Source organism: Schistocerca serialis, chromosome 4, assembly GCF_023864345.2.
Source record: "Schistocerca serialis cubense isolate TAMUIC-IGC-003099 chromosome 4, iqSchSeri2.2, whole genome shotgun sequence".
Classification (NCBI taxonomy): Eukaryota; Metazoa; Arthropoda; class Insecta; order Orthoptera; family Acrididae; genus Schistocerca; species Schistocerca serialis.
The window spans coordinates 512,992,805-513,019,001 of NC_064641.1; the positions used below are offsets into that span (position 1 = coordinate 512,992,805).

At 42.6% G+C, this 26,197-nt stretch overlaps 1 protein-coding gene across 1 annotated transcript in view; it reads right to left on the reverse strand.

The window, feature by feature from the left end:
- The window catches only part of LOC126474579 (cholinesterase-like), a 98,378-nt gene that overhangs the window by 51,241 nt on the left and 20,940 nt on the right, over positions 1-26,197 (reverse strand). The window contains exons 2-4 of the mRNA XM_050102054.1: positions 16,795-16,929; positions 13,082-13,358; positions 7,745-7,930 (exon numbers count right to left, since the gene is read on the reverse strand). Coding sequence (XP_049958011.1) covers positions 7,745-7,930; positions 13,082-13,358; positions 16,795-16,929 — 598 coding nt within the window. The remainder of the gene's footprint in view (positions 1-7,744; positions 7,931-13,081; positions 13,359-16,794; positions 16,930-26,197) is intronic.

Here is a 26,197-nt window from a genome sequence, read left to right on the forward strand (position 1 = left end):
TGGACGGCTTGAAGCCGGTCAAAGTGTCACTACTGTCGCCACAGTAATGGATGTGTCCAAAAGCGTCATCCCGCTGAAGGTGGAAATAATATGCAAAGGTACGCAGGTGGTCATAGATGGACCACCACACCGCAAGAGGCTTAGAGGAAGAGACATCTCTTTCACTCCTAACCAGGTCGCTGCAGGCCTCGCAACCACTACAATTACACATGTCTCTACCAGAACCATTTCACGGCGATTGAATGAGGCTGGTTTGCATGCTCTGAGGCCTGTTAAATGTATCCCACTTCAACAACGTCATCGTCGACGCAGAGTCTGTTGGTGTTGGGAGTATGTTGGTTGGGGTCAGCAGCAGTGGTCCACAAGGATGTTCTCCAACGAATGTCGCTTCTCTGTGGCAATTGATTCTGGTCACCATTTATTGTGGAGTGTTCATGATCGTCACTGGTATTGCGCTATACACTGACGTGACAAAAGTCATAGAATACCTCCTACTATGGTGTCTACCTCCTTTTCTCCAGCGCAGTGCATGTACTCAACAAGTCGTTCGAGTACCCCTGCAGAAGTATTGAGCAATGCTGCCTCTATAGCTGTCCATAATTCTGAAAGTGTTGCCGGTGAAGGATTTTGTGCACGAATTGACCCCTCGATTATGTCTCATAAATGTTTGATGGGATTCATCTCGGGCGATCTGGGTGGTCAAACGATTCGCCCTGATTCAAACCAATCGCGAACAGCTGTGGCCCGGTGATATGGCGCATTATTATCCATAAAAATTGTATCGTTGTTTCGGAACATGACGTCCATGAATGATGATGATGTCCTCCTCGCCGTGTCCGGCGACAGCGACTCCGTCAGTCTTCTCTGTCCTTGTTGTGGTAGGCTCGGATGTGGCTCGCGAATCCGAATTTCTCTTTGAATATCCTGTTGCATGAAGCACAGTGAAGTTGACCAGCAGAGTTGTAAGTATACGTGTAGACAGGCTTGAGCTGAGATTTTCGGAGCTCTCTTTTAGCATCCAGGTTCATTAGACGCTTTTGTTCGAATTGTTCGATGCTCTTATGTACAGTTGATCGCCACTCCGATCGGCGCGATGCTAGCTCCTCCCAACGGTTGCTTGGAATGCCACAGGCTGCAAGGTGGCGTTTAATGGTGTCTTTATATCGCAGATGTTGACCACCTTTCCTCCTCTTCCCGCACGAGAGCTGCGAGTAGAACACCGCTTTAGGTAGCCTACTGTCATCCATGCGTACTACGTGTCCACTCCATCTCAGTTGATGTTTCATTATTAAAGCTTCAATACCAGCCAGTTTCACGCGGCGCAAAATCTCCGTGTTTGGAACACGGTCTTCCCATTTGATGCGCAGAATTGACCTCAGACATCGAAGATGAAATTTATCTAGCTTCTTAATGTCAGCTTTGTAACAGCACCAGGTTTCCGAGGCATAGAGTAAGGTGGATAATACTACTGCTTTGTAGACTGCAATTTTTGTTTGTAGTTTGAGATCATGTGATTTCCATACTCGGTCATTAAGCTTACCGAAGGCTGAGGCTGCGCTGGCTATACGCGCTGCGGTTTCCGTTGTCAGGCTGTTGTCACTTCTAATTTGGCTTCCCAGGTATTTGAAATTTGACACATTTTGCAAGGGTTTGTTATTTATCTCAATACTGGAGTCATCTGCATTGAGACCTCTAAGTGGCTGTTTGAGAACTTGCGTCTTAGTGATGCTAATGGCTAAGCCAAATCTTCTGCAGGAGGCATTTAGCAGATTTATATAAGTCTGAAGAGTTTCGCAAGAATTAGCCATCATGCGTACATCATCCGCGTAGAGAATCTCTAGGATGGATAGTTTGGTTACGCCACTTTTTGTTCTGAGGCGAGAGATGTTGAAGACACTTTTGTCTGTCCTTGTGTCGAGACTAATTTGATTACTACAGGCTTTGGTCGCGTCTCTCATAAAAACTGCGAATTAAAGTGAGAAGAGTGTGGGAGCCAGAACACAGCCTTGTTTTACACCACATGTCGCGGGAAACTGTTCTGAGAGCTTGTCCTCATGGCGGATTTTTGCCATCATGTTTTCATGAAACTGCCGAATCATACTGACAATTTTGTCAGGGCACCCAGTTTTCTTTAGTATGATCCAGAGAGCTTCCCGTGGGACACGATCAAAAGCTTTTTCCAGGTCTACAAAGCACATGAACAAAGGCCGATGTTGTTCTAAGCTTTTCTCTTGCATTTGTTTGACAACAAATGTGGCATCCACTGTGCCTCTGTTTGGGCGAAAGCCACACTGGGTCTCTGGTAGCAGTTTTTCTGCAAAGTGTGTTAACCGGGTGTTAATTATGTGGGCAAGGACTTTTCCCGCTGCTGAGAGAAGAGAAATGCCCCTCTGGGAGCTGCAGTCTGATATGTCACCCTTGCCTTTATAGATCTTGGAAATACAAGCATCTTTCCAGTCTTATGGAATCATTTCATACTCCCAAATCCTTAAGATCAGAGCAAACAATGGTTTCTAGATGTTTGGCCCCCCATATTTATATAGCTCTGATGGCAAGTTATCTAATCCTGGTGTTTTGTCATTTTTAAGCTTAGCCAGTGCTGAAATGAATTCATCGTAGGAAGGGGCATCCGCAAGTTGTTCCTCAACTGGCAGGTCTTCAAGTGCTTCTATGTATGGAATATCGGTTGTCTGATGGTCGGGATTAAGAACGTCATTAAAATGTTCCGCCCACCGAGACAGGATGTCACTCTGTTGCGTCAACCGACAACTTTTACCTTTGTTATAGACTGGTGCTATCTTCCCAACTCTTGGACCAAAGATAGTTTTCAGGGACTCAAAGAATCTGCCCGTTTGGTGTGTGTCGGCATATAACTGTATTTCATTTGCTTTATTTGCCCACCAACTGTCTTTGCGAGCACGTACCTTCACTTTAAGATTGTAATGCGCTGCTCTAGGCTTGTTATCATCAGGGGTGCGAAGAGAGGTTCTGAAATCATTAATTAGCTTTCTGATCTCTGGATCTGAGTCGTCAAACCAGTCCTGGTGCTTCTTCTGAGGCTTTCCCAAGACTTCTGAAGCACAGCCACGCAGTCTGTTAGCGTATGCACTCCACTGTTCATCTACAGGGGCAGATTCAGATATCAAAAGGCCATCGACACCAAATTTTTCATCCAGTTTTGCTCTCATAGTCTGATCATTGGCCAAGATTTTGCAGGACAATTTTGTTGGTATTTTGTGTGAAGCTCGGCGTGGTGCCTTCAAAGTTATCTTGTCTGTCCATCCCTGAGCGCCTCTCATTGCACGTCACCAAGATCTTTTTTCCGTACTATCACATAATCCAGAAGGTGCCAGTGTTTAGATCGCGGATGCATCCATGTCGTTTTATATTTTTCAGGCAGACGAAAATATGTATTTGTCAGACAGAGTTCAAACTCGGCACATAGAGTTAGAAGATCCAAACCATTCGAGTTGCATTTACCAATCCCATGGCGACCGAGGACTCCATTCCAAGCACTGAAATCATTCCCAACACGAGCATTAAAATCACCAAGTAACAGAAGTTTATCTGCAGAAGGAATATCCCTAAGGACATGTCGGAGGTCTTGGTAGAACTTGTTCTTCTCTTCATCCGGAGATGGCAATGTACGTGCGTATACATTGATCAAGTGAAGATATTTCTTGGATGCCAGGTGAAGTCTGAGTGTTATTATTCTGTCACTGATACCTTTTGGGAGTTCTGTTAGTGAACATGCCAATTTATTGCGTATGGCAAAGCCTACCCCACTTTCCGCCCTTTCAGTGGATGATTTTCCACTCCAGTAGTAGGTATAACCTCCGAGCGGTTCACATAACTGTCCAGAGTCACTAAGACACTTATGGCGGTAATGTCGATGTTATATCTAGCCAATTCCCTTGCGATAAGTCCTGTCTTTCTCTCTGGGCACTGATTATGGTCGTTATCCTGTAAAGTACGGAAGTTCCAGACTCCAATCATTAGATATTTAAGGTAACTGTTTATTTTATTATTTTTTTGACCGCATATGTTAGTGAACAAGTGACCGCAGTTTGCCACTTGTGCTGGGTTGAGACAGGCTCTGTTTAGGCCACCTTTTCTAGGCCCCTTCCTGGATTAGGGAAAGCAGAGCGATCCTAAATAGGGCTGCTTTGTCGTCTGACGAGCTGCCGAACCAGTCCTCCCGTCTCTCACTAGTACCAGAACGACCATCACCGTCTGACCGCCTAACGTGCAGAGCACCAATTAAGGTTCAGGTACACCAAACCCTTGTCTCACCATCAGTACTCCATCGTCGCAGGACTTTCAAAGCTCATAGTCTATTGAAACTTTGCCGGAGTCATCTGCGCGTGAAGGTATTTAAAGTGGACAAGCAGTTGCGCAGATGCGGATCCACTCTCTCGTCCTCCGCCTCTGGTTGGCAGTGGATCGTAAGGCCGATACGACTGGAAAGAGGCAGGGGATGCAGTGAATGGCCATATGGCACTGGAAGTATCCTGACATACGCCCTTAAGGCACATCACAGGTGCCTTGCTTCGTCGGTACAGAAGCCGTAAGTGTTTACCTATCGATATTACCCGCCTCCTACACCGATGAAGAGACTGACGGAAGGGAAGAAGGAAAGGGAAGGGGCTGGAAGGGAAAGGGAGGAAAGGACGGTAGGTCGTTGTGAGGCACACTTCGTCTGGCTCCTCTGCTGAGACCTGACTGGCTAGGTTGAACCTGCCAGTAGCTACGCTACCACCGGTATAGCTCTCAGCATCACAGGAACACGCAAACTCTCCCACCCGCACGGACAGTGCTACGATAAGGTGGTGCCTCCAGGGAGAGATGAATAGCTACAAATGGTCTCCAAGTATCCGAACATCCAGAGGATGAAGTCTATTCAATGTAAACACAGCCCACACCATTGTGGAGGCACCACAAGCAGGCACAGTGTCTTGTTGACAACTTGGGTCCACGGTTTCGTGGGATCCGCGGCACGGTCAAATCGTACCATCAGCTCTTACCAGCCGACCAGAGTGGCCGAGCGGTTCTAGGCGCTACAGTCTGGAACCGCGCGACCGCTACGGTCGCAGGTTCGAATCCTGCCTCGGGCATGGATGTTTGTGATGGCCTTAGGTTAGTTAGGTTTAAGTAGTTCTAAGATCTAGGGGACTGACGACCTTAGAAGTTTAGTGCTCAGAGCCATTTGAACCATTTGAGCTCTTACCCCTGAAATCGGGAATCATCTAACCAGGCCACGGTTTTCCAGTCGTCTAGGTTCTAACCGACATGGTCACGAGCCCAGATGAGGCGCTGCAAGCCAAAGCACAACCGTCGGTCGTCTGCTGCCATTGCCTATTAACGCCAAATTTCACCGCGCTGTCCTGACTGATACGTTCGTCGTATGTCCTACATTGATTTCTGCTGCTATTTCACGCGGTGTTCCTTGTCTGTTAGCACTGACAACTCTATGCAAACGTCGCTGCTCTCGGTCGTTAAATGAATGCCGTTGACCACTGCGTTGTCCATGGTGAACGGTAAAGCCTGAAATGTGGTACTCTCGGCACACTCTTGACACTGTGGATCTCAGAATATTGAATTCCCCAACAATTTCCGAAATGGAGTGTCCCGTGCGTCTAACTCTAACAATCATTCCGCGTTCAATATCTGTTAATTTCCGTCTTGAAGCCATAATCATGACGTGAAACGTGAATCACCAGAGTATAATGACAGCTCCACCAAAGCACTGTCCCTTGTATACTGTCCATAAGCGACAGTGCCGACGTCTGTATATGTGCATATCGCTATACCATGAATTTTCTCACTTCACTTTAGTGTGACCAGGCATTATGCACAATGGCGGTAAATAGCTGCGTACCTTAGCGTGACATACCGTCACAGCACAGGGGTATTGCAGGGAGATTATCCTATATAATGTCTGGTCAGGGGTTCGGTAGTTCTCGACTCTCTGTATACAGGCTATGCCTGTACACTCAGGACCGTTGAGGTGTCGGTTACACACGAAGTGAAGATATTGAACGCATGGAACGGCCTGCGTACTCCACGGACCTAAATCCTAGGACATGTCTGAGGTGCTCTTGGCAGACATATTTCTCAAAGAATATTCTCTCTCAAAACCGTGCAAGAACAGAAAACCGCCTTGAGAGAGGAGTGCGACAATGTCCCCACAGGACTCCTCAACAGTTTGGTATCCAGAATGAATAGCAGGTCCAGTGGCTGTGCATTAGTGGCCGAGGAGGGTATATTCCTTACTGAGAGTCTGATGTCCATCTTAAAGTTGGGAATCTGACCTGTGTCAAACATAAACATTGTTTATGTCTATTATCCTGCTTCCGGATTTGGTGAAATCTGTACCATTTTTCGTCGTAAATATACCACTCCACCTCTATTACATATGTATTCTGTTCCATGTCGGCCATCGTCCCTTGTGATTATTTCAGTCCAACAATGCCTCTGTTCCTTAGCAATTGTCAATCAGTTATTAATAGGATATTAGATTTATGTACATGAGAAAAGAGGGAACAATAAGACAGGAAGACCAAGAACGAAGTGCTCGGATTAAAAAGGATGTAAGATAGCGATACAGTCTTACGCCCCTACTGTTCAATCTGTACATCGTAAAAGCAAGGACGAAACCAAACGAAAAGTTCAAGAATGGAATTAAAATTCAAGATGAAAGTATATCAATGACAAGATTCGCTGATGACAGGGCTATCCTCAGTAAAAGTGAAGAAGAATTACAAGATATTCTGACCTGAATGAACAATCTAATGAGTGCAGAATATGGATTGAGAGTAAATCCAAGAGAGGCGAAAGTAATCAGAAGCAGCAGAAGTAAGAACGGAGACAAAATTTAACTTCAGAATTGGTGATCATGAAGTAGATGGAGGTAAAGAATGCTGCTACCTAGGCAGCAAAATAACCCACGACAGAAGGAGCAAAAAGGACATAAAAAGCGGAGTACCATTGGCAAAAAGGGCATTACTGGCCAAGAGGAGTCTACTAGTATCAAAATAGGCCTCGACTACAGGAAGAAATTTCTGAGAATGTACGTTTGGAACACAGTATTGGATGGTAGTGAAACATGAACTGTGGGAAAATTGGAATAGAAGAGAACTGAAGCATAATGTGGTGCTACAGAAGAAAGTAGAAAATTATGTGAACTGATAAGGTAAGAAATGATGAGGTTGTCCGCATAATCGTCGAGGAAAGGAATATATGAAAACACTGACAAGAAGAAGTGACAGGGTGGTAGGACATTGGTTAAGACATTAGGGAATAACTTCCATGGTACTAGAGGGAGCTGTACAGGGTAGAAACTGTAGAGAAAGACAGAAATTGGAATACATCCAGAAAATAATTGCAAAGTCCAGGCTGAGGGGAAAAGTTTGGCCAAGGAGAGGAATTCTGGGCGGGCCCGATCAAACCAGTCAGAGGACTGATGACTAAAAAAAATTTCTTTACGTAGGTTACCCATCTGGTTAATTATTTTCCAAAGCAGTCTCACAATCCACAACCTTATATGTCGGACGAAGCTATAGTTATCTTCTCTCACACGTAACACCAACCAATGCACTTTACTTCATGGTACTGTTATACAGTTATAAACAACAACATTATTCGCTTATGCAAACATATTGTAAAGTGTATGACCTGAAATGGTGAAAATTTCGGCACACTACGGCGAGACTGAAAAGCGCATGGTAAACGTGGAGCAACTGACCTGTGGACAGTGGGGAGACCATGTGGAAGGAGACGGCCATGCCGCCAGCGCTCTGCCCCTGCAATGTGATTAGGTCCGGATCACCGCCGAAGCTCGCGATGTTCTGCCCAACCCACTTCAGCGCCAGCAACTGGTCCTTGAGGCCCGCGTTGCCAGCAACCACCTCGTCACCGGTGCTAAGGAAACCTGCCACGAGTGATTGCTGCTGCGTCACAGTTACCGCACTACTATACAGGGTGTAACGGGTGTAAGTGCAGATATTTATATATGTGGCATATTAATACGTACAGAACACACATCAGAGAGTTCGTAGTCTTTTCTGTGCGTCGATCAGTCTTCCCACCAACATCTCACGAACTTTACGACGTTCTCTGGGTGGCTGTCTGTCCTCAGTCACCATTTGAAATATCTGCACTTATACCCGCTACACCCTGTATAATGTCTTATTTTAAAGGTAACTTAATGTGTTGTTAAGGCATTGTGGTGATTTGATCCTTAAAAATGAATAAAAATCTTTAAATTCTAAAATATTATAAGGTCGTGCCAAATGTTTTAGTATGTTTCGAGTTCCTTAAGTTCTTCATCATTCAATAAACGTTTCATAAAAGAAAAAAGTTGTTTACAGAAGCAAGTAGTTTACACAGTTATTTCCATTTACTAGTAAGTTACGTAGTCACTTTTTAGGCGAACTCAAATTAAAGGCATCTTTAGATTCAAAATTGCGTTACAAGAAAGGAATATACGTGCTCCATACACGTATCCCCCAACCTGCTGGACAATGTTACGTTTCACGTAGATAATGTGTTGGACTTTAAAATTGAACTAAAAAACTCTCTGCTAACGTATACATGTAAGCTCTACACTCCGAAAATATAAATTCAGATTCCTTAACTTGCTACGAATAACATCCTTGACCTACGTAGAACGAGAATGGTCAAGAAAGCTTTCGAAAGTAAGAAGGACATACTGGAAACGTTAAAAATTACTCGTTAATAATAAACAGGCTAAACTAAGAAGCTCCACTGCTCTTATTTTACTTTGTTTGGAACACTCTGAGCCGAAACTAATCGCTCCTGCATCGAATCACTTCAGGTGTAGTTCATAGACTGCTGATCAGAAACGCAAGACACAAATAAGAAAAGATTTGCGACAATAGTCATACTGATAGTGCTATGGAGTAGAAAACTATAAGGCATTGCGGGAGATGACAACACATAGTAAAATGAATATCCTACAAGAAAGGAAGTCCAACTGAATTTTGAAATCTGTAGTTTATTATTCACAACTTTTACCTCTTTCAAAAGCCTCTAGGAAAGAAGGACGCACAGAAGAAGCTCTATCTTCTTGCACTATTGTTTCAACTGTGTTATCAAAGTGTACATCGTTTTTTCTGTCTAATCGATACTGTTTTAATACTCCTGTTGTTCTTGGAATAGTTCATATTATCAATCACCACTCCCAAGAAATAGGTAGGTTCAGGCATGGTGGAGTTAGAATTTCAACACACTTTCCAGACTGGTTCCTTCAAAAATTGCAAGTCCGATTACAACCGCAATCTCTTCATAGCGAACTTGTTTCCCATCAAATGACAATGGCGTCGCTATTGAAACTCTACAGTCTTCCTTCCCTTTATCCATGCTTATTACTGAACGAAGGTTTACGCTCGCCGACAACGAACATAGTTATGCTAGCACTTTTCCTGGCTGAGAACATCCTTTATAAAGGTACAGACCACAGACATGACAGCAAAAAAATAAAAACAGTGCTGACGTCGCTTCCAAATTTCGACGATATTAACTGGTTTAACGTACTTGGTACCGCTTCCTCCGTTTTCTCATGTAGTGAATCGCACGTAGCACGTATGGGGAGAAATCGGATATCAGCGCCTGTATGAGTCACGAGAAAATGGTTCATTTCTTATGTCTACAACAAACAGCGGTTGTGGATAGTATGTGTCCAATTACTATGATTGAGAAGCCACAGTGAGAATTCTGTATGAAGCATCTAAATGGTTCAAGATTCAGAACGTAGTACGGAAAGGGTCCATATTGTCACAATGTTCATTCAGTATGTATGCAGAACACATTATGAGGCATCCCGCGTTCGGTGAAGAAGAAACCGGAATTAAACTAGCTGGGATGAAAGTAAATAACCTTGGATTTGCTGATGATACCATCCTGATGGCAGTAAATAAAGAAGAATTAGAGATCCAATTACTTAAGGTGAAAGAAGGAAGTGCAAAGGCTGAACTAATGTTCAACGTGAAGAAAATAAAAATTTGGAAACTACATCCACGACTTCATGACATGTGAGAGGAAGAACAATGGCAGTTTTTACTACGTTCAATTACCTCGGCCCCCAGACTACTGCTGATGGTGGCTGCAACCACAAAATCAAGAGACGCTTGTTACTTGGTAGAAGGGCAAAGTCCAATCTTAACAATGTGTTAAGGACAACGTATAGTAATGGCTATGGTTATTCCAGTTGTGAAGTTAGAATACGATATCCGAACCGTAAGAAAGGTTGAACATCGTGGAATACACTTTCTTGAATCGTGGTGTTGGAGGAAAGTCCTTAGAACAAATAGGTCGGTATTATAGTTAAGTAAAGCCAGATTGCTTCTTGAACGGTCTGGCACTGAAACAAAAATTGACATACTGTGGGTACATCGTGAGAAGACATGATTAGCTGTAAAAGACCTTAGTGCCAGTAAGTTCAAAAGCACAAGTAGAAGAGAACAGGAAAGGATGAGATGGATTGACGGCATCACACAAGTTATGGATTCCAATCTGGATATTCTTCTGAAGATAGTACAGGGCGGAAGAAATTGGCGTGCTTTGGTTAATGGAATTTCGACATTCATTTCACCAAAAACATATCTGTTTGAGATCCGCCTTCCTTAACTATTACACCAAACGGAAATCTTTTGGTTAATGGGATCACAGAGAGCTGGAATAGATTGAAAGAATAGAGAGACAGAGACAGAGAGACTATTGATTTGTCAGTAATTTTTATATACAGCTTCAGAAAAGTGTTTTTGGTCGTTTATGGGCTACCAATGAAAAGAAACAAAAAAGTAATTCCCGTATTCCTGGTGTTGTTCCCGTTGTGATAATCAATCTGATGCAGCTCATCATGTTACTCTATCCTGTGCAAGCCTCTTCATCTCCGACTAACTACTGCAATCTACAGTTGTTTGAACCTGCTTACTGTACTCATCTCTTGGTCTCCCTCTACAATTTTAACCTCCTACATTTCCCTCCATTACGTAACTGGCTATCCCTTAATGTCATAGAATGTGTCCTATCAACCGAGTCCATCTTTTAGTCAAACTGCACCAAATGATTTTCTCCTCAATTCCACCCAGTATAGACTAATTAGTTACATGATCTACACAGCTAATCTTCAGCATTCCTCTGTAGCACCACATTTTTAAATCTTCTGCTCTTTCCTTCTCTGAACTGTTTTCGTCCGTTCGGGGCTACACTCTAGACAAATATCTCCCTGGAAGACTTTCTACTTAACAAATTTCTTTTCTTCAGAAACGCTTTTCTTACCATTGTCAGTTTACAATTTATACCGTCTCTATTTTGACCATCATCAGTTATTTTACTGCCCAAATAGCAAAACTCAGCTACTACTTTTAGCGTCTCATTTCCTAACCTAGTTTCCTCAGTTTCGCTTGATTTTACTCGGCTATAATCCCTTACACTTGTTTTGCTTTTGTTGATGTTCATCGTACATCCTTCATTCAAGACACTTTACATTCCATTCAGCTGCTCTTCCAAGTCCTCTGCTGTCTCTGACAGAATTACACTGCCATCAGCAAACCTTAAAGTTTTATTTCTTCTCCATGAACGTTAATTCCATCACCAATTTTTCCCTGATTTCCTTTAATGCTTCCCTCTCATGTCTTTCGATTCTTATAACTGCCGCCTGCTTTCTGCACAAGTTGTAAATAACTTTCGCTCCCTATATTTTCCCTGTGGTACTTTCAGAATTGCAAAGAGCTTATTGTAGTCAACATTGTCAAAAGTTTTATGTAAGTCTACAAATGCTATAAATGTATGTTTGCCTTTCCTTATCCTATCTTCTAAGAGAAGCCGTAGGGTCAGTATTGCCCCGCATCTCTATTTATTCTTCCGGAACCCAAACCGATCTTCTCCGAAATCGGTTTCTACCAGCTTCTCCGTTCTTCTGTAAATAATACGTGTTAGTATTTTCCAACAATCACTTACTAAACTGATAATTCGATAATATTCACACCTATCACATTGTAATTATTGCATTCTTCTCGAAGTCTGCGGGTATTTCGCCTATCTTGCCACCAGGTGGAATAGTTTTGTCATGGATGGCTTTCCCAAAGAAGGCGTCTTGTTTCGAATTAGGCCTTTCAGTGCTCTGTGAAATTATTCTCGCACTATCGTGTCCCCGTCTCATCTTCATCCACGTGCTCTTCCCTTTCTATAATATTTCCTTCAGGTTCATTTCCCTTTCCCTCTATATACTCTTTCTGTTTCTAAATTTTCTATTCTTTGCTTAGTACTAGTTTTCCATCTGAGCTCTTGATATTCATACAGCTGCACTTTCTCCAAAGGTCTCTTCAATTTTCCTACGGGCTGTCTCCATCTTGCCCGAATTTTTATAAGACATAATAATTATAGTAAACTTTCTTTCGAATTTCGTTAATAACAGAAGTTAGTGTAAAGCAAAGGAAAACTGCTCTTTGTGTATGCACATAATCCCAAGTGTGATGATTCTTTCTGTGCGTTGCACCAAATTTAAAATATTCACCTTCACATACTGTATGATCTTCTTGTGACAGTAAAACGTTACTTTGGAATCAGAAACAGTTTTCTTGCGTTTCATTTCTTCCTTAGCTGACGTCATCTGAACCACTATTTCTGTAATAATTCAATTTCATTGACTGCACAATGGCACTTGTTCTATCTGCAGGCCGGCCGGCTGTGACCGAGCGATTCTAGGCACTTCAGTCCAGAACCGAGCAACTGCTCCGTTCGCAGGTTCGAATCCTGCCTCGTACATGGATGTGTATGATGTCCTTAGCTGAGTTAGGTTTAAGTAGTTTTAAGTTCTAGGGGACTGATGACCTCAGATGTTAAGTCCCATAGCGCCCAGAGCCATTTGAATCTATCTGCAGGTAGATCAACTTTTAAGTTATCAGTTATATTTAGTGGCACATCTGATTGTAGATCGTTGATGCAGTTAAGGAAGTGGAATAGATCGAGAATATAAACTTGGAGAGTGGAGACCATCTCAAGTTTACCAGCTAAGCAGGGGAAGCAACTTAGCTTATCCCATGGTCTAGATACACACCTAGTGGCCCAAGCCGATAATTGATGGTGATAAGAATGACACCATAGGAGACAAGGAAGTCAGGTCCGTACTGCTGGTCTGAGCCACTTCCGTAGGTGAACCCCCCTCCATGGATCCAGAAGAGCACAGGAAAACCTGAACCCTCCCCTGGAACATCAGGGACGAACACGTTCAAGTAGAGGCAGTCCTCGGAGCCATCTCCCGTGTCTTGTACGCAGTCACTGCCGTATTTAGTAGCATTGTATACACCTACCCAGTGCGTTGCCGGCTGGGGATCCTGGAAAACATAAAGAGAAACATCCGAAGACATCATGAACCACACTGCAATTGCACCATTTGTTTTTGGTGTCTGCTGATGTGATCGCATACATGTTCATTTCATTTCAGCGACATTAATCTTATTTACATATCTGAAGGAACTTTGTGTCGTTGAACTCTTTAGGAGCTACGTAACGTGTCAGTAATGTCAAACACTGCAACTATTATTTTTCTTTGACAGATGCAAAACTTTCACGTGATTTGCACATGTGACTTCATTTGCCACACACACGTTAAGATTCTATACATTTATAGATGAAGAGAATTTGATTAGTATTATGAACAGGTTCATCCCAATTTGCCTTTAATTTGCCTCCAATACGTCTGTTACTTCTAGTGACAGAATTTGTATTATCACTGATTACGTGTTGTTGCTTTTTTTTTCACTGAAATTCGTCTAAATATTTTATATTTGAATTCTCAGATGTAGGCAACTTCAATATTCCCTTCAAAATTCGTAACAATCATACCGAACGAAACGTAAGTCATATAAATAATTTATAACGACTATCAAACCTCTTTTCAGTATTAATAAATGTTATATTAGTTCTCTTACAAAGGAGTTCAAGATGAAAAAATTATATTATTGTTCGACCTACTACCCAAATTATTTGCAAATTCAGAGTTACTCATAAACATGCATCCAATTCAACGAAGCTATACCTTCTACATGCAAGATAGAAGCATGGGATGAGGGCGCGATTATTTGGAGGGGAGAAGGGTGAATTTAAACTTACGCATCGAAACTAAGTGTTTACCATCGTGTAATGGGTATAATTTGCCGGTTCAATGGTTGCCGGTAAGACTATCCCACCTCCCGGTTTTCGACCTCCATGCCCAGAAAGAATTCACACAGCTCTACACGTTTTTGTTTATCACAGTCATAAAGGTCTTGTAGCAATTGAATCCTCCACGGGTAGAAACACGCCGCAAAACAAATTAGACAGGCATGTGAGGACTAGGTAAGTTTTGCATGCCATGACGAGGAGAGTTCTGTGAACTAGGGGCAAGAATCTGTAAAAATGCGCTCTACGTCTTGAACGATCCCTTCGCTCAACATGTGGATTTTCTCTTACGTAAACAATCAGTGCCTTGAACTTGCTGACGCTGATCCTCTCATTGAATACTTTGAGCAGTATGAGGTGCGGTTCTGTACCCTCGACGAAAATCAACCCACCAATTTGTAACTGAATTGCACCTGTTGAAACGGAAGAACGCGAAACACCTCTTGTTGCTGTGTTCTTACCATATCGACTCGACGCACACTGGGCAATGAACGATCGAAGTACTGCGCCAGAAGACCTCCATCATCAATCACATAGACCGGAAACTTATAACGACAAGATAAATATTTAGTTTTGACGTGTGAGTTAAAATTCTCTCCAAGTTTATATCTTCATTCTTGTACACGATGCAGTCTTGCGAAATCAGATGAATGTTTTTGAAACATCTCTCTGGACTACTCAGCAGGCAGACAATAGCTTGGTCAATTTTTGAACTCTTAGCGCGACAAACGTTAAAGTATATTTACAGCATTTTCAACATTCTGTTTCATAATAAACTATGATTATAATGTTTTGTTAATGTCCTTAGGTTTTAAATTCTTTACTTATTGTCTTTCTGCCCCTATACTTGCTATCTAATCACATACGCTACTTGACAAATGTAGATAGTAGGCTGCTTGATAGCTGCTAAAGAACAACTGCCGCCTGCTAAGGAACAACGGCCAATTGCTACGGAACACCCAAAAATTGCTACGAAACACCAGACCAGTTATAGTAAAGGAAAACGTAGAGGGCAGGACATGTTAACTGCAGCGAAGCCGGTGCACGAACACTCTACGTGGATTCGACAGTCCATGAAGTACGGAGTTTGGCACAGATTGTTATGGAATCGATTAGTGCGCCATTGCGTGTAGCACTGCAACATGTCTGCAAGACACCATTTGAGCTATTATGATTGTGGACGGGTAGCAGGACGGGTCGAAACCAGTCAAAGTGTCACTACTGTGGCCACAGAAATGGGTGAGTCCAAAAGTGTCAGCTCGCGATTAAAAAAGGCCCCTCAAGGTGGAAATGTTATGTGAAAGCATGCCGAGGCTCCTAGATGAACCACCACACCGTAAGAGGATCGATACGTAGCCCTAGTGACGAAACGGAACAGACATCTCATTCCTACGCAGATCGCTGTATACCTTGCAACCGTTACGTGTACACGTGTCTCCACCAGAACTATTTTCTGGCGATTAAATCAGGCTAGTTTGTATGCGCAGAGACCTGTTCCACATCAACCACTCCATCGTCAGGAAGGAGGTCGTTGTTGTAGGGAACATGTTGTTTGGGGTCAGCAGCAGTGGTTCAGAGTGATGTTCTCCAATGAATCTAGCTTCACTGTGGCAAGTGGTTCTGGCCACTCGCTAGTGTGGAGAGAAGGAGTGGGGGGGGGGGGACATGCTACACACCACAGAATGTTCATGAATGTCATAGGTAAGGCCTACGCGCTGTGGTGTGGCTGGCATTATGCACAATGGCCAAACACCATTGCATATATTTGCGCGAAGTCCTATTACAACGCAGCGTTTATGCAGAGTGATTATTCTGGATCACGTGAGTATGTCTAGGGATGCGGTAGGTCTCGACTACCACTTTATGGACGACAGTTCCTGCCCGCACAGGGCCTCTGAGTATTTGGACACAATGGAAAGTGAAGGTATTGAATAAGTAGAATGGCGTGGTACTCCCTCGGCCTAAACGCTAAAGAGCATGTCTGGGATGCTCTTGGCAGAGGTGTTTCCCAACGAACATCCCCTCCTAAACCGTACAAAATCTGAAAACAGCCTTGAGAGAGAAGAGGGATAATATCCACCATGGACTCCTCAACAGTATGGTAGCCAGCATCAATAACAGGTGGAAAATGGGCATTAGTGCCCGAGGTGGGCATATTCATTACTGAGAGTCCAATATAGACGTTATGTTGCGAGTCTGACCTGTGTCAAGCAAGAATGTTATTTATGTCTGTTATTGTCCTTTCCCAAGTGGTGAAAGTTGTACCATTTCTCGTTTTAAATATACTTCCACTAGCTATGTACCATGCTCCGTGTCGTCCATCATAGCCTCTGATTATTCCCGTTCAACAATGCCTCCGTTCTTAAGCAACTGTCAAGCAGCGTAACACTTATATTTACTATGTTTTCTCTCCATTTTCTTCCCTTCATTTTTATTGTTAACCTTTGTACACTGATGTAGTCGTTACTTGTTGGGTCATTAATATCTCAGGAAATTTTAAGACAATTATCATTCAGAGTCTAAGTGATATTGAAGTAAACAGAAATACTAAAAGCAGTAAATTCATCTTGAACAGTAATGAGTACGAGCTCTGTGCTGCTGCACACTCACCCGGAAACGTAGCTCTCCAACGGGTGGTTCCGCGTACGGGATACCCAGAAACGCCGTGTAAGTGGTATTGTAGACGCTAGTAGCCGTGGTTCCAAGTAGAGTACCCTGTTCCACCGTCACCAACACATCCTCGGCCTGCAATGACATGAAGCAGCAGAAAGTAATCTCAACTTGCAGTACGAGAAAGAGCAAGGATTTTTAACACGTGACAGTAGTATAAACAGCATTATATTACACGGCACGCTGCCAACACGTTTGGATATACTTATCGCACATTGCATTCCATAGCTAGTATTACAAATACGCTAGACGAGAAAAAATTAGGCACCCAGAATACATGGTTAGAGATCAATGTAACTTAGTACGGGTGCACATCATCCGCAGCTATAGATAATTAGCGTTTATACCTCTGTGACAGATAGAACGGCCACCAGAATGTATTTGTGTTGTTCGTGTGTAGATTCGTTACAAGACCTTGGGTGTAAACAACATTAGATGTTGAGTGATAACTGCGAAGCACACTGAGATGATGCATACCTTTGTGAGACAGCGTTATCAACACCTGACTGAATCAGGGAAGGGCCTCCTTAGGGGATCTCCATTTGGCCACTTAGTAGGATTGTCCATTCCAATGTGACAATGGACCGATGTTGTACTTCATGGGAAAGTGACGGCAGGCATACTCGTCGTAAAAGTTCTGGTCGAAACGTGTGGTCACCACAAGGGAGGATTGCCGTATTGTGCACCAAGTACATCGAACACCTTCACATCTGTGACTGCCATCCGCGTACAAGTAATGTACTCTATGCAACATTCTGTGCCATCCCGCACAATCGGTCGGAGACTCACAGCAGCCGAACTAGAGAATTACCGTCCCACGCATAGGGTGCCAGTAATACCACCACACAGACGGCTGTGTTTGGAATGGTGCCATGACTAGGAAGCACGGACTGCTGATAAATGGTGTCGCACTGTTTTCTGGGATGAATCGCGATTGTGCCCTACCCCAGCTGACTATCGTCTGTGATTATGGCGGCGGCATGGGCAGGATAATCGTTTTGCAATGTTTTGGAGAGGCACGATGGTGTTACTCCCAGAGTCATGGTGTGTGCCGCAATTGGGTATGACTTAAGGTCACAGCTAGAACTCACGGACGTCCTGTGTCCTCGTCTGTTAATTCCCACGCGACAATAACGTGGTGCTAGTTTTCAACAAGACAAGGTTCGTCCACACATGTTATGAATTGTGCGTGACGTTGAGATAGTCCAGTGGCCAGTGATATGCCCAGATGCGTCCCCAATAGACCATGTGTGGACCAGTTCGGACATTAACTTCATCCCAGTGCCATTATCCAGGATACCATAGGTTAGTCACGACTGTTATGCCACAGGAGAGGATACAACAACTTTGTAATACCCTTCCCACATGAATCAGTGCACGCATCCTAACTGTAATACATACCATTCTTGAAATTTTCCAGCGTAAGGAGTATTCCATGAAATTTTTGGATTGCAGCAGAATGACGTAGACTTGTTGCCACGATATTTAGGTTGAATGGCTGTCAGCCGAAATATCGTGGCAAGAAGTCGACGTCATCCGGCTGCAATCTCGAAATTTCATGGAATAGTCGTCTGTTATTATTTTTGTGACTGTAAAGGATACGCTCAGCAATGGAAAATTGAGAAACGAAATTCGTACCAGAGACATAATCTCTACAACGTAGCAGTGCCACTTCGCATTTAAGTATTATATTGTGTCATTTATGCGAAGAGAGTGTCGCGCATTCTGCAATGCAAATGTGTTTTTACTGATCAAATACGCGTCCCGTAGTGTATTGCTTTCAGGTTTCAGAGCACAATTATGTGCCCACCGCTAGGGACTTTAGTCTTTGTAAACTTTTTTCTAGAACACTAATATAGCGGTTTTCTGAAGTCGGCGGAAACAAGCATCGCGAAGCACAAGGGTTGCCGGGTAGGCGGTAGTGGCGTTGTGATTCAAAGCTCTGACTAGTGCACCCAGAGGAGCCATTGTTCCTCTGGTTTGCGTTGTGTACTGAACATCTACTAAATTAGAAGTCAGTGCTGAAATGTTTCGTGTAACTGATGTCAAAGTATGCTAGTGAGTACTCGTGGTATATGTCAATTCTGAAAAAAACTACTGAGTACTACCGTGCTTTTTCACAGAGCAGACGGTTAAAATTGGCAGCGACCGAACACAAAAAGCTAAAAAAGCGTACTCATACAACTTCCATTCGTGCAGGGCCCATCGATCAAGGGAAAGTTTGCATTTCTTATCTGACAAGAAGAAACCGCCAAAGGTCGCTGCCTGATAAAGTCGAAATTTTACAGGATGAAAGATGTATGAAAATAACGGGACATCTATGTTGGTTTATTCAATAGTTTACGAGCAAATGATGTTCAAAGTTTCGACTCTACTTCATCAGTCCATTTGCGGTGAACCCGTGGTATACGGGTATCGTCCTTCATGTCTCTGATTAATAATCAAAACTTTCTGTGTTCCGGTTCAAAACACAGCCAATGCTTCATTTTTTGTGAGGGGGATGGGGGACTGGAGGCCCTAGGGAAAAAAAGGCACAGCTTCGAATTTTTGCGCTCCGTTTTCCGATTCAGTCTTATGTTCTTTTCCTAAAAAGCTGTCGCAGAAGTGTGTGACATCAACATTTTTGTGTCATAGTTCAATACGATGGAATGATTGACAAACGAAATAAGTATTCCAAATCTTAGTAACGCTTTGAGTATCAATGGCTTCCGTCTGAAACCACCATTTAATTCATTTTTTCATACGAAACCACCTATGCTATTGCAAGACAGAGACGTCTAGTGTACGCTGAGGTACTTCTAGAATGCAGTTCATTGTAGCAGTCATTTATACTGATCAACCAGAACATTATAACCACCTGCCTAATAGCCCGAATGTCCACCTTTGCCACGTATGACAGCGGCGGCTCGTCATAGCATAGAAGCAATGAAGCCTTGGTAAGTCGCTCGAGGGAGCTGACACCATATCTGCACGCACACGTCACCTAAACCCTGTAAATTCCGGAGAGGGGGGGGCAATGTGCTCTGACGCCATCTTCAAATCACATCCTAGACGCGTTCGATCGGGTTCAGATCTAGCGTATTAGGGGGCCAGCACACCAATTGGAACTCGCCACTGTGTTCCTTCAATCACTCCATCACACTCCTGGCCTTGTGACATGACGCATTGTCTTGTTGAAAAATGCCGCTGCCTTCCGAGAAACATGGTCGACATGAAGGGATGTATGTGATCTGCAACCAATGTATGATACTCATTGGCCCTCATGATGCCTTGCACGAGCTCCACTGGACCCACGGATTCCCACATGAATGTTTCCCTAGAGCATAATGGAGCCCCGTCAGCTTGTCTCTGTTCCGCATTAGAGGTGCGAAAGAGTTGTTCCCCTGGGAGACGACGGATTCGCACCCTCCTATCGGCATGATGAAGAACGTGTCAGGTTTCATCAGACCATGCAACGCTGTGCCACTGCGCCAACGTCCAGTGTCGATGGTCAAGCGCCAATTTCAGTCGTAGTTGCCGATGTCGTTGTGTTAACGCCACATGCATGGGTCGTCGGCTGTGGAGGCCCTTCGTTAGGAGTGTTCGGTGCACTGCGTAGTCAGGCACACTTGTGTCTTGCCTGGCATAAAATTCTGATGTTAATTCCGTCACAATTCACCGCCCTTCCCGTTTCACCAATCTACCCAGCCTACGACATCCGACATCTGTAATGAGGGGTGGCCTTCGGCCCATCACAATCTGCCCTCGGTCAGACTCAAGAGATCGCGCACCAACCCTATTCTACACATGGACAGAACACTCGCTGATACTACATGCACCTTGCGTGTGTCTGCCTAGCAGTCATTCCTCGCCAGTTGATGCTACAATCGAATGGATCGGTTTATATCGATAGCATGCACCTACCTCCTCCGTAGATCTGCAAACTGAAGCGAGTATGGGCCAGTCCCCCACTCTCTCTACCTATTAAGTCATAAGAAACAGCTAAAAGGTGTTTCAGAAAGTTACCAGAACGAAAAATGCTCCTATCATAGCACAAAAAAGACGAATATATCCTGGACGGAGTTAGAGATGTAAAAGAAGAGAACCAGCTTTTCGACTTATCTGTCAGCTTTAAAGTCATTTAAATCAAAACGTCTTGACATACTGGCGCTTTTTCACTTTTTAATAATGGTACCCAGGTCACGTAATATAATGCATCGTGTCACATAAAGTAACATGATACATGATGTCATGTCATATAACATCACGCGTACAATCATATCATCCATGTGTTACGTCATGCAATCGCGCAATATGACCCAACTTGTCATTAACGTTTTGGATGCATGCATCCCCACTCTCGGATACTTCCTATTATAGATGCACTGTCACTCTCGATTGCTTCCTATTGTAGATCCACCGCACTCTCTAGAAGCACATAAATCTGTGTCTACTTGTTCTTATACGCCTCACCATACTAGTAACAGGTGGTAGTTTTGAATGAGAAATTGGTCCCTGGGAAAAAGTCACCCCCTACCAGCCAGAAATTAAAAAAATTATTTTAACGTCCCACAAGGAACAAATCCACCCCCAGAAGTTTCATCCCAGAATTTTGATTCCGGAGGTTTCAGAATATACAAAGGAAAGGTAGGCAAAAGAATAATGAAAAACACACCCCACCTCGGAACGGGCTTTATAATAGATAAAAGTATTTTAGACTCCATTATCAGCTTTCAATCACAATCGGAAAGACTCTCCACACTCACTTTTAAATCTGCTAATAGAGTATACACAATTGTGAATGCACATGCCCCCATCAATGAAGACAATAGGAAAAATAAGGAAAAGGTGGAACGTTTTTGGGAACAACTAGATGACGTGGTGCAAAAGATCCCAGACAAACACAACATCATACTTACGGGGGACTTGAATACTCAAGTAGGAAAAGAGAAGAAATACAAAAATATTGTTGGAAACTACCCAGCGCATAATAGAACTAACCAAAATGGAATCAGATTAGTAGAACTCTGCCAAGTGCATGGCTTGATCCTGAAATCCACAGCCTTTAAGAGACTACCCAGAAAACAGAAGACATGGACCTCACCAAACCCACACTTGGGTGAATTTCAACTTGATCATGTGGCGATAAAATGGAAACACCATACAGAAATACAAAATGTCAAAGTACTCAGAGGAGCAAACTTGGATTCTGATCACTATCTTTCTAAAATAAAACTCAAAATTATCCCCAAAAGGAAAGATAGAAACAGTAAACCCAAAAGCAGAAGATACGATCCAGAAAAGATAATGAATTCGAAGGAGTTTCCCCTCGCGACTCAAGATATAAGGAACCAAAATTGGGATCAAATGAAGGAAAGCCTACTAACCAAAGCTGAACAAATAGCACCTATACCAAAATCAAAAAACACGCATGGTGGACAGAGGAATGTGACAAACTTATTGGGCAAAGAAAGAAAGCATGGCAACAGATGCAATCTCAGAAAAATGAATATAATAGGCAAAATTTCCTGAGTGTAAGAAAACTAGTGAGTAAAAACCTCAAAAGAATTAAAAAAGCACAAGAAGATCAACTCCTTTTGCAGATCAACGAAGACGTCAACAAAAACAAGACTAGGAGCTTTTACAGAACTTTTAAACAAAAAATAACCAAGTACAGCCCACCGACACTCCAATTACAAGATAAAAATGGTAATATTGCACACAACAACAGGGATAATTGCAAAATTTTGAGGGAATATTTCAGAAACCTTCTCAACTGTAAAGAACCAATTGAAAAAATGGATTTCAGCAACTCAACTTCAACAAGTCCTAACTCAGAACCACCCACCGTCGAGGAACTACAATCAATCATTTTGAATCTCAAAAACTATAAGGCTTCGGGAGAGAACCAAATTACAGCTGAACTGTGGAAAAATGTCAATAGAAATGCCATAGAATCTCTCCAAAACATATTTGAAGAAATATGGAAAACAGAAAGAATTCCGGATGAATGGAAGATGGCCCTCATTCACCCAATTCATAAGAGGGGATCCAGAACAGACCCCAACAATTACAGAGGGATTTCGCTCCTTGACGTAACATACAAAATACTGTCTAGAGTCCTTTTGAACAGAGCAGAACCCCAGCTAGATTGTCAACTTGGAGAATACCAGGCAGGCTTCAGGAAGGGAAGATCCTGCCCAGAACAAATTCTAAACCTCAAAAATCTTATGGCCTACCAAAAATCGAGAGCAAAAGCGTATGTCATCACATTCATTGACTTTCAAAAGGCGTACGACTCCATAGACAGGGAATCTCTAATCTCCATATTAAAAGAATTGAACCTAGACAATAAAACTACAAACCTAATTAGAGAAACCATCACCAACACATACTCCAAAATTAAATTTATGGGAGAACTCTCAGACCTATTTGAGATAAAAACTGGAGTACGACAAGGTGATGGACTCTCTCCATTGTTATTTAACTGTGCCCTAGAAAAAATAGTAAGAGAATGGAACAAGAAAATCAATAGTGGAATCCGACTAGGAACAAAAAACAAAGGCATCAAGGTTAATTGCCTAGCATTTGCAGATGATATGGCCCTACTAGCTGAAACATGGGAAGAAGCCAAAGAACAGATCCTCGAATTACAGAAACAAGCAGAGAAAATAGGCCTTAAAATTTCTTTTGAAAAAACCAAAATAATCACAAATATAAAAAAGCCAATGAAATATCTTAAAGTAAGAGACCAAAAGATCGAAATTGTTAAAGAATTCAAATATCTTGGTGAATGGATTAGCTGGAACGCCCTTGAGAAAAAAGCAATAGAATTAAGAAGAAACAAAGTTGAACTAGCCTTTCAGCTTACTAAAAATACTTATAATAAAAAGTCCCTCTCATGGAATTCAAAAATAAAACATTACAACACTGTCATTAAACCAGAAGCACTATATGCAGCTGAGACATTATCTATCACTAACCATGGCACAATTGAAAGGCTAGAGATCAAAGAAGAAAAATATTGAGAAAAATTTTAGGCCCAAATTTCATAACGACAAACTAATTCATACCAAAAATGAAACACTCTACAAAACCACAGAAAAACTTTCGGATACAATGAGGAAAAGAAGAATTGAGTTTTATGGGCACATTCTCAGAATGAACCCAAATAGACTTACAAAAAGAATGTTTGACTACTTCAGGAATAAAAAATCCAAACCAAATTGGTTTATCCAAACAGAGAAAGACTTAAGAGAACTACACATCACAGAAAAAATGCTCACAGACAGGACCGCAAAAATGATAAGCAAAGACAGAAAAGAGGGATTCCAGCTCCAAAATAGAAAGAAAAGAACGATTGTCATCTCTGATGAGGAAAGAAAAGCAAGATCAGAAAGAATGAAGCAGTACTGGGCGAAAAGAAAGGCACAGAACACACAGAAGTGATTGATTCAACGTACCCCAAAGTTGGGTGAAACGAAGAAGAAGAAGAAGATATTACATATATTGTCTGGTATGGCTGGTTAATCCTCTGGATTTTGGTGACAAGAATCAGGGACTTTGGCCTATAAATTACAAGATGCAGGAGTGTTAAGACCCTGCAGTTAAGAGAGCTCAGTGCGCTGGCGAAGAAGGGTTATCTCGTAAAAAAGCGCTAATGTGTCAAGACGTTTTGATTTAAATGTCTTTGAAGCTGCCACATAATTCGAAAAGCTCGTTCCCTTTTCACACCAAAATGTGCCCAAGGCATATTCGCTTTTTTTTTCTATGATAGGAACAGTTTTCATTTTGCTTCTAAACTTTTACTCTACCATAATTTTGACATTAGATCGCCATAGCTTGGCAACCGATGTAGTTTTTTATTGACCTGGGCAACGACTGATCAGATATACGTTTTTTACTGTCTTTCGAACTGTGTTGCTTATATCGTGGCAACGGATAAAGCTTTCACAAAACAACAGACTACCATTAATTACATGTATTTTTCTATCTTCTTACAAAATTGGTACCGATTCGCCCAAGTTTGAAACAGAAGTTGCACTCGTAAATAAACTGACAAAAACGTATTTTTGCGCGTGAAATCCGAATGACACTAGATTTTTTGAAAGTGATTTTTCAATTTTATCCTACGAACACACTGTTTATTTATTTGATTTAAACCGTTCTTGCACATAAAATTCACGAAACAAAGTGTATGTGCAACATTTAGCTCGACTTCGTTTTGATTTTTTCAATTTACGTACCTTTGTGCAAAGTTTGAACCGATTCGTACTAAAATAAAATATAGAAGTGACGCGGTTCAGGAACCTCCCAGAAAAACTTGTTTTTTTTCACTTAAAAACCAAACGAAGCAAAATTTTTTCCAAACGGTAAAAATTTATATTACAGCAAAGTCCGATGCACTGGTGTACCAAGTCTAAGCCATCAATCTCGCTTCCACTCCGAAGGTATTTAATGGTGTGGTGAAAAATCCGAAAGGTACACGTACAAATGGTGTCATTAGCTGAGCATTAATTTCAGCCTTTTGTAAAAGGAAGTAATTGATTTGCACGATTTGCCTAGGCGCCAGCTCCGGTTTATCTTTCAAACCTTGCTTAATGTGCTGTAACATAGCTACAGTAAGACAGACATTCGAATGGTTATACAAATAACCGCTGGCCCGAGCTAAACCAAAAGCTTTTTGCAGTATGTTCTTAGCTCCAATAGGACCCGAGCACCAAGACATCCACAAACTGCGATTCTGCGTGTGGCCTTTTCGTACATACTTGCTGCACCGCGGACCGATCCTCCTGCTGCTCCCCTTACAAATCACGGCGGGGAAGGCCGGCCGAAGTGGCCGTGCGGTTAAAGGCGCTGCAGCCTGGAACCACAAGACCGCTAAGGTCGCAGGTTCGAATCCTGCCTCGGGCATGGATGTTTGCGATGTCCTTAGGTTAGTTAGGTTTAACTAGTTCTAAGTTCTAGGGGACTAATGACCTCAGCAGTTGAAGTCCCATAGGGCTCAGAGCCATTTGAACGGCGGGGAACTGCGGAGACATTACCTACGGGTTTTCATTTTCCACTATATGGAGTACACATATAAGTCACCAGTAATGCTAATGCAAGAAACACATGTGGACAGATTCTATGTAAATCTCTGCGCATTGTTCTACCTCGCTAGAGGAAAATTATTTTTAGTTGTCTTGTATGGCAGCTGTAGCATTCTTCTGGGAAGGTAGTTTTCTCCACCATAACCACTGCTCGCTTTTCATTTTACAGGTACCAATACCCTCATAACATTCCCTGGCAAGTTTTCTTATATCCGTAAAACTTTACTGAGGTCGTATTTCTACGCTGAGGTAACAGAAGTCAGGGAGGAGTG